This window comes from Antedon mediterranea, chromosome 7, assembly GCF_964355755.1.
Source record: "Antedon mediterranea chromosome 7, ecAntMedi1.1, whole genome shotgun sequence".
NCBI classification, from domain to species: domain Eukaryota; kingdom Metazoa; phylum Echinodermata; class Crinoidea; order Comatulida; family Antedonidae; genus Antedon; species Antedon mediterranea.
This window is the reverse complement of record NC_092676.1, coordinates 18,850,667-18,859,765: the sequence shown is the minus strand read 5'-3', so window position 1 is coordinate 18,859,765 and position 9,099 is coordinate 18,850,667. Positions and strand designations below refer to the sequence as shown.

General features: G+C 34.1%; 1 protein-coding gene across 1 annotated transcript; it reads left to right on the top strand.

Moving 5' to 3' along the window:
- The first annotated feature begins 455 nt into the window (after nucleotides 1-455).
- On the top strand, nucleotides 456-7,599 carry LOC140054123 (organic cation transporter protein-like). Its single transcript, XM_072099002.1, has 11 exons — nucleotides 456-1,812; nucleotides 2,534-3,034; nucleotides 4,188-4,334; nucleotides 4,536-4,647; nucleotides 4,919-5,087; nucleotides 5,546-5,684; nucleotides 5,822-5,913; nucleotides 6,002-6,213; nucleotides 6,505-6,613; nucleotides 6,824-7,057; nucleotides 7,200-7,599. Exons 2-11 carry the CDS (start codon nucleotides 2,654-2,656, stop codon nucleotides 7,258-7,260), a joined length of 1,656 nt encoding a protein of 551 aa, XP_071955103.1. The 5' UTR covers nucleotides 456-1,812; nucleotides 2,534-2,653; the 3' UTR covers nucleotides 7,261-7,599.
- The last annotated feature ends 1,500 nt before the right edge of the window (nucleotides 7,600-9,099 follow it).

The window sequence follows — 9,099 nt, the reverse complement described above, 5'->3', positions numbered from 1 at the left end:
AAGTTTCTCCGCCGTAGCCTATGCACCCTCTGAGGGTGTACGCGGGTGGGTTTGAATGTGAACCTGTGAAAGAACACTCAAATTTAGGCCTACATGCATACCTTCCAATTCTGATATCAGTAGAGAACGTCAAAATTTAGTAAATTTGTTAAGACACGTGCAACGTGGTTAAAAGGCAAGTTCGATCCAAGTGGTAGGCCAAGGGTGATCGATAGATGTGATCACAAATTACGTAAAATTCCCGTAGAGTGAAATAGTTTGAAAAATAATTTACACATTATAGCCTACCTATATTGTATCTCTTCAGAATATTATATTAAAAGCATTGTTTCATTTTTTAGTACTTAATAAAATTGTTGTAGGCCTATTATAGTTGACTGATCATTTCCATACATAATAATAATAGGCTTAATAATCATTTTATATAATTAAGTCAATTATTCATTTTAAAATAAATCTATAATAGCAAAGTCTATTAATATGTTAAAGCACAACATTGTTAATTTATGAAGCTTCGCAGCAGAAATGCCGTTACTAAACAAAAGTTGAAGATGCTTAAGCCTCATTTCATTGTGCTAATGTTATACTACTGACTGCTGATTAGGCTTACTAATGCTTTGTGTCAACATAGGCCTAACTTACTATACATTTGTTCAATTCGACAAACATTTTGCAAAAAAAGGCCATGAACACCACTTTAGTACTATGTTGGTTTTAATAATTACAAGGTGTTCCACATATTACCTTAAATGGGGCACCTCTAATCGTTGATAATTCAATAACCTATCTTGGTCATGTGATCATTAATAACCTGAGTGATGAAAGTGACATCAATATCGATCTATTTGCATTAGGGCCAACTCTCTAAATAGAAAGTTTGGAAAATGTTCTACTAAGACTAAATGTTATCTATTTAAGAGTTACTGTGTCAGCATGTAGGCCTACTGTTCAACCTTATGGTGTAGATATAATAAGAGCACTCTGAGATCATTGAAAGTATGTTATAACAATGCCTTACGTTTGCTGCTGAAGCGGCCTAGACATTGTAGTGCAAGCATGATGTTTGTCTTAAATGACGTCCCATCCTTTGATGAGTTCATTAGAAAATCTGTTTTTAGTTTTAAAAATCGTGTGAACGCAAGTAGTAATTCCTGGATCATGGCCATTAATGTGTCAAGAATGCACATACAATGGAATGCTTTGTTGCATTGACTTTATATATTTACATATCTTTGTTTTTGTCTATGAGCTGTTAGATTAAGATTTTTTTTGTTCTCTCTTTTGCTATGGATATAATATTATGTCACCATGATATTCCGAAATAAAAGATAAATGAAATGAAAAGTCTCCGTAGATAAAGACAGTAGAATAGATGTTCGCTTGTTTATTTCTTGTGTCTAAATATGTTGACAATGACATTTTGCAAAAAACAAATGTAATTCTGAGTAAAAACAAGTCTGACAGAAAATTATTTGTTATATTTTGTTTGTTTTTTTCTCACAAAAATAAATTATTTGTATAATCCATTTGAAACACCATATGTTGATTTTATAATTACAATAAATAGGTTTATTTGTATTATATTGGGACAAGGCCTTTAAATATTAGCATTTTTACTTATGAATTGTATACGTGATATATTAATTATATTCGTAGAATAAATTAGGTTGAAATCCTATAATCGTTTTATTTTCTTTGTAAATTTGCATACACGCGGTAGAATCAGTTCACTTAACTACTTTGCTCTTTCTGTGTGTGAACATCCATAAAGCCAGCAATTTATAAACGGGATTACTGTGTGCAGCAAAATAGGTAAGAAAATCAATAATCAATCAATAACCCATTGCATTTTTTATTGCATTATTTGTGAACAAAGAGGCATTAAAAGAATGATGAAAAATAAACGATGTAGCATGTTTCATCAGATTGATACTATGCCCTGTTAGTATAATTATGTGGGCATTTTTATTTTCATGTTATATCCAAAATTATAAACCTAGGCCTATACCCACATATATTCGCTGCAGTGTTTTTCCCGGGAGGGTATACAATAGTAACATCTGTTTGAACTAGCTAACTACCGGACAAAAGCTAAATTATTTTTTATAACATAACGTTGTCAAATTCATGTTTTTCGCTGTGATTTCTGTTACACCTTTTTGTTTATGTAGGCTTACGTGTACCTAAATAAGATATATTTTTAATTCAAGCCAGTATAGCTGAGCTAAAAGAAAGATTTGTATTCAATTTCAATACTGCCGTACGGAGACGCTTTGTTTGTAACGTAGAATTTATGCAAAGCGTTTATAGCACCTGTAGGCCTACATTATAAAATAAGGTGATTGATTTCATTTAACACCCTGTACGGAGAGCCGTTGTTTACTAACCTGATCTTACAGGAACCTTGTCTTAGTTATTGACCAAGATAACACTGCAATGATCTGATCTGCCAGTAATCGATTTAGTAGGTTTGTCCATGATAGAGTAAAGAAAAGATCACTATATTTTCATTGTTTAATGTTGTATCATTCAGTCAATAGACATCTGTTAACAGATCGATACTAAGAAATCTGCATCGGATCTCAAGTAAAATAGTTACATTAGATTTCGTTGATAATCTGATTGTAAGAACAGTTTTGTTAGCTGCAGGGTTATGGAAGCGTTTGACGATATTCTCGTAAACCACGTAGGTGAATTTGGAAGAGCTCAGAAGTTGTATTTTTTCTTGGTGTGCCTTACAGCCATTCCCTGCGCTTTCCATAGCTTTGCCAACACGTTTATAAGTGGTTCGCCCAAACATCACTGCCGATTTGAAGGGGCACTGAAGTACAAAGACGACGCCATTGAATGTGCAATCCCATGGGATAGCGACAAGGATGAATGGTCTAAATGTAAGGAATATAAACAATACAACATCACTGGGTTTAACAGTGATAGTGATTTTAACTGCACGTCTGAATCGGATGAAGAGACCGAGTGTCGTTCAGGATGGCTCTACGATCGTAAGATTTACGGAGAGACAGTCGTCACAGAAGTAAGTATTTTACAATTTTAGGGGTTGATCGTAGGCCTAAAAAGTGTAACAATGAGAGAGCATTCAAATATACTTCAACTTCCTCCTCCTTCAACTACACACCTTAAATTAATTGATTAAATTTGATTCTTGTAACTCTGTCTACACTCTCAAGTTTGTTTGATAAAAAAGTGTGATGTGCCCAAATATAGTAGTGATATGACAATATCATGTCCATATATGGGCACACTTCACATTTTTTGTCACATAATGTTTGATAGAGTAGACAGAGCTTAAAACGATGTCGTCGATTTAAATGGAATAAATACCAAGTGGCGCGCAAATTTAGGGAGGGGAATATAAGGTAATGCATCTATTTTTCATCCTCATTCTCCTCTTCCTCTTTCTGTTCCTCTTACTCCTACTACTTCTTTTCCACTTTCTCTTTTTGTTCATTTTACTTCTGTTTCTCCTCCTCTTCCTCCTTCTGTTCCTCTTCCTCTTCCTCATCCTCATCCTCATCCTCATCCTCCTCTTCCTCCTTCTGTTCCTCTTACTCCTACTACTTCTTTTCCACTTTCTCTTTTTGTTCATTTTACTTCTGTTCCTCCTCCTCTTCCTCCTTCTGTTCCTCTTACTCCTACTACTTCTTTTCCACTTTCTCTTTTTGTTCATTTTACTTCTGTTCCTCCTCCTCTTCCTCCTTCTGTTCCTCTTACTCCTACTACTTCTTTTCCAATTTCTCTTTTTGTTCATTTTACTTCTGATCCTCCTCCTCTTCCTCCTTCTGTTCCTCTTCTTCTTCCTCATCCTCATCCTCATCCTCATCCTCCTCTTCCTCCTTCTGTTCCTCTTACTCCTACTACTTCTTTTCCACTTTCTCTTTTTGTTCATTTTACTTCTGTTCCTCCTCCTCTTCCTCCTTCTGTTCCTCTTACTCCTACTACTTCTTTTCCACTTTCTCTTTTTGTTCATTTTACTTCTGTTCCTCCTCCTCTTCCTCCTTCTGTTCCTCTTACTCCTACTACTTCTTTTCCACTTTCTCTTTTTGTTCATTTTACTTCTGTTCTTCTTCCTCTTCCTCATCCTCTTCCTCATTCTCTTCCTCCTCCTATCTTAAGATGGTCTACCTAACGTCACATAGTTAAAAAAGTATTAACGTTTTCTTATTCAGTGGGACTTGGTTTGTGATCAAAACTGGATGCGTCAACTGGGAAAGTCAATCGTACTTCTCGGAAAACTTATCGGTTCATTAGTCTTCGGACAACTATCGGACTTGTTTGGTCGAAAGAAAATACTACTGATCTCATTGCTGTTACAGGTTGGTTTTTCTTGAAGTGGATTTGTTTGTCTCTTGAATGTACTGAAATGTGTATTTACTACTTCTTTATAATAATATGTAAGACTACTCTCGCGGAGAGTACAGTACAACGCACACAAAACATTAATACATGCATAAAACACAGCAATATACAAAATATCAAAAACACCATCTAATTTATTGTACTGTGTTTTGTTTCAGATTACATGTGGTGTTTTGTCAAGTTTTTCTGGTTCTTTTCCAGTATTTATTACCTTTCAATTCTTGCTTGGGTGCGCTTCCTCGGGGGTCTTTCTGACAGCTTTCGTCATTGGTAAATATTATATTTACAGAACCTTGTATAATATATTATGAACAAAAGAAAAAGTATAGATTAACAAGGCCATATACATGGTTGCAGACGCGTTCTCAAATTAGTGTTTACCTACCGACCGACCAACCAACCAACCGACCGACCGACCGACATAGTGAGCCGTAGAGTCGCGTTGCACGCGACTAAAAAACGTAATTGCAAACAAATGTCTGAAATGTAGCAATAATAATCCATTCATTTCTTCCTTCCTAATCATTTTATTTTGTTTTAGTAACCGAAATAGTAGGGCCATCATGGAGGACATTTATCGGGATTACGATAGAATACTTTTATACTCTTGGTTACATCATATTAACTGGTGTAGCTTATGCTCTTAGAGATTGGCAGAATATTGAGTTGACGCTTTCTTTGCCCGGTGTCTTATTCTTGAGCTACTTTTGGTAAGATTCTCTCTTTTCTTAAATATCTTCTAGATAATTAAAGTGATTAGAGCAAAGTTCCCACTGGGAAGAAAGAGAGTGGCACACCAAAATCAACCAAGCTTCTTCTGTCTATTATATACCAAAAATGTCGCGTAAATTTTATTATGATCATTCCATTAAAATTTTGTTTTATTCCAATCATATGACGTCATGATCAATACGAACAATACAATCGTTGGATCGTCACAATATTATTGTTCTTACTAATCATGACGTCATTTCATTGAACGTGTGAAAATATTATTTTTTTTCAAAAGCAGCATATATGGTTATGCTAGAGTTAAAAACTGTATAGATTTCTCTTATTCCATGTAGGAAAAACACATATTATCTATTTATCATCAATCGTTATCATTCTAGTATAAATGGGGCTTTAAGTACTATTTAACTAAAATTGTGATATAAATATACTGTAGGATATTACCAGAATCTCCCCGATGGCTTATGACAAAAGGAAGATACGAAGAAAGTGTTAAAATATTGAGAAACTTTGCAAAAACAAACAAGAAATCATTACCAGAAGACTGTCTTGAAACTCTGAAAGCGGTTAAAATGGTTAGTGTAAATTAATTAATGCACACAGGCGATAGGGTCTAAATTAATCAATACATTTAGATCATTATTAATGTTTACTTATCTTCAAGTTTATTTCAAATATTATAATATTTCGTTATGACTATTTCCGTTTACAGAAAGAACATGGCGCCCAAACTGAGAACATTAAGGCATTATTCTTCACCTCACCAACAATGAGATGGAAAACAATTCTCATTGGTTTTAACTGGTATGTTATGACAAAACAGCGGTCGTAGAATTCATATTAAAATAGGTATTACATATCTTAATAATCTTTTTATTCCACTACCTAAAAGGCTCTCAAATTCTATGGTATATTATGGACTTGCATTTCATACAGAAAGTTTGGGTTCGAATCCTTATCTCGCTTTCTTCATCTCTGGAGCTGTTGAAGTGCCAGCGTATATTTTGTCACAACTTCTTTTAAAACGTCTGGGCAGAAAAAGAGTAATTTGCATATTCATGAGTATAGGTGGCGTAGTTTTACTTTCGACAACTGTAATTAAAGGTTAGTAAAAATAAACCTTTTAGGCCTATATTTTATTAAGTAAGCATGCATGTGGCGAAGGGATACGATTTCACATGCGTCAAATCTAAACTTCTCTGTGGCATCACTCCGTACGAAACAAATGCAAACACAGGTCATGTTAATAATACACATGTTTGTTTCAAGTTGAGTTCTTGAAATTTAAATTTTGGATTTGCCTCTGTAATAATTACTCATTTATTCATAATAAGCGTAGAATTATACTTACCATACGCGACTGTATAAATATTTATTTTTATTCATTTTATGTAGATTACAAAGTCCCTGTCTTGGTATTTGCTATGATAGGCAAATTATGTATCACCGCTTCGTACGGAATTGTTTATTTATACTCAGCCGAACTGTATCCAACCACCGTCAGGTTTGTAAAAGTCATAGGCCTAATATTTTTTCCTAGCGCACTCTGTAGTATGGCCCTACTAATTAATTAATTAGAAACAAGCAGATAGAAATAATAAAGTTGTTATAACAAGACCAACACACCAACACCAAAAATATACACTACCAAGAAGTTATAGTAAACTATTTCTACTATTAATTTGAGAATGGAGTATTTTACAATATCATTTAGGAATATTGGTTTGGGATTTTCATCCATTTGCGCCAGAGTTGGCGGGGTATCTGCTCCGTATATCCTCCTGATTGGAGATTACACGTCCATTGTGATGCCGCTCATTCTCTTTGGTGCACAATCTCTGCTAGCAGGAATATTAATACTGCTTCTACCAGAGACACAAAACCAGAATCTACCAGACAATATAAAAGAGGCGGATGAATACAAGCTGACTGTTTCTAAACAATGTTGGTACGTAGACATTTTCACTTAAACACTTTTCAATTCCATATTCCTGTATCGTCCAAAGGTATAAATACACAATTGCGTTCACTATTGTCTTTTAAAGTTCCACATGTCTTTTACAATAATTGAATACTTTTTTATGTTACAGTGCTAGAGATTCTAAACCCGAGGAATATCGATCAGTTGAGACCAAAGACACGACGATGTAGGCATAGTTACATCGTGATCCTCCGACATGAGAATCTAGAAAGATTTCTTTTCTTTAGATAAGAACATACTCTTTATCATTTAAACAGCACAAATATTTATATCCTGATCATTATTATAATAAATAAGACAGGCAAAAAAAATATTATTTTTAGAAAAATTACCCAATAGAGGTATTAATTTTCTTTTAAAATTTAGGTAAATTTGTGTTACTTTAATTGAATTGTTCTTTGTACTTTTATGATGATTCTTCATTACTAGAACAGAAACAAAAATGGTAAGCTTACATTGCTCTATACGCAATAAAACTATCCGAATACTATTTTAATGATAAGGAATAAAACTACTGTATGTTGATACTATTTATAGTCAAAGCATTTTTTTTTTTCGTCAAAAAGTCTAAACCAGCTTGTTTAAGAACTCGACTTGTTTGGAGAAAATCGTGTTACTGGAGGCTATTCATCTGAAGATCACATGACTACAGTAAGTTATTACATCTAGTACAATAGCAACCTTTATAGTAAGCCAACTCGTGCAAACCATGAGTTTGCTACTGTACAACAGTTTATAAACTTCCAGTTACACGGGGTTACAATTCGTAAGGATAAATGGAAGCGATGAATGGAACATTCCAATCTCTCACACAATTGTCAATTCTTAGCAATACTTTTTTTTTTTCGTAAATCCACAAGACCACTAACCCATTTTGAAAGTGTTTTGAAAATTAAAAATAGGCCTATCCGTTATTCAAACAATCCAGGCTTGTCACGATCATGGATGGTGTCTTCTAAACTCACCATCGTACTATTATCGTAATATAAAATAAAATAGTTGAATGTTTCCAGATTTTCCAAAAAAATATGATTCCTTCGCTGTAAATGACAATGCAACTTCTATAAAGGGACAAATAGTAGCCGTGGATTAGACAAAGTATGGCCACGTTGTTTTGTTTCTCATTCAACTTGTTGTAATGGTTGGATACACACCGTAAATAAGTTACTTTAGTTTAGGCTACTTCACCTATACTGTACTATAATTGCGGTGACCACAGATATACACTTTAACAGCAGTATAGGTAAGAACTGTATTATTAATTAATTATCAATTAATCAATAAGCGAATACTGTATCCATATAAATATTTCATTTAAAAGGTATGCAAGTGTACCGTCACTTGGCCTACACAGAGTTTAGACAAGTCTGGGTGGGTTGGTTTCGATATACGAGCTACCTGGACTAGGGAGATACCTCCTTGCCTAGACTCGCCACGCTTTCGTTGAAGCTGTGTTGAAATAAAAAGGTAATTCCAATAATCATTCTTCAAATTATTATCGTTCCATTCAAAAGTAGCACTGGTAAGGGAGATCTTTGCAATTTTAACGCTGTTTTGCAACGTAGAATGTATACAGATGTAGCACCTGGAGGCTTTGCCTTTTTGTCAACTATTCATCGCATACCTAAACGCCAGATGATTATTACGATCCATGGATTGGCGACGCTCCTGCAGTAACAACGTTTAAGAATGTTTGTAGCTCTGCGAAAATCAAAGCTATATTCGTTAATTCGGCGGTTTGACTAATTGTTTGTACACTAATTTGAGCACGCGACTGCAGTCATGTGTTTGGCCTTGTTAAGTTTTTTACGTTGAAGATTGAATTTAAATGGTAGCGTCTGCATTTGATTCACATTAAAGCAATAGCGTATTTACATTGTAAATATATTTATTTGTTTTTTTTTATAATACATTAAATATTAAATATTTGTATCTCCATTGAGATCCAGCCACTGATACTCACAGCATTGTCATTTTTTTCAAAAATAAAAAGCGAAAAGCTAAATCAA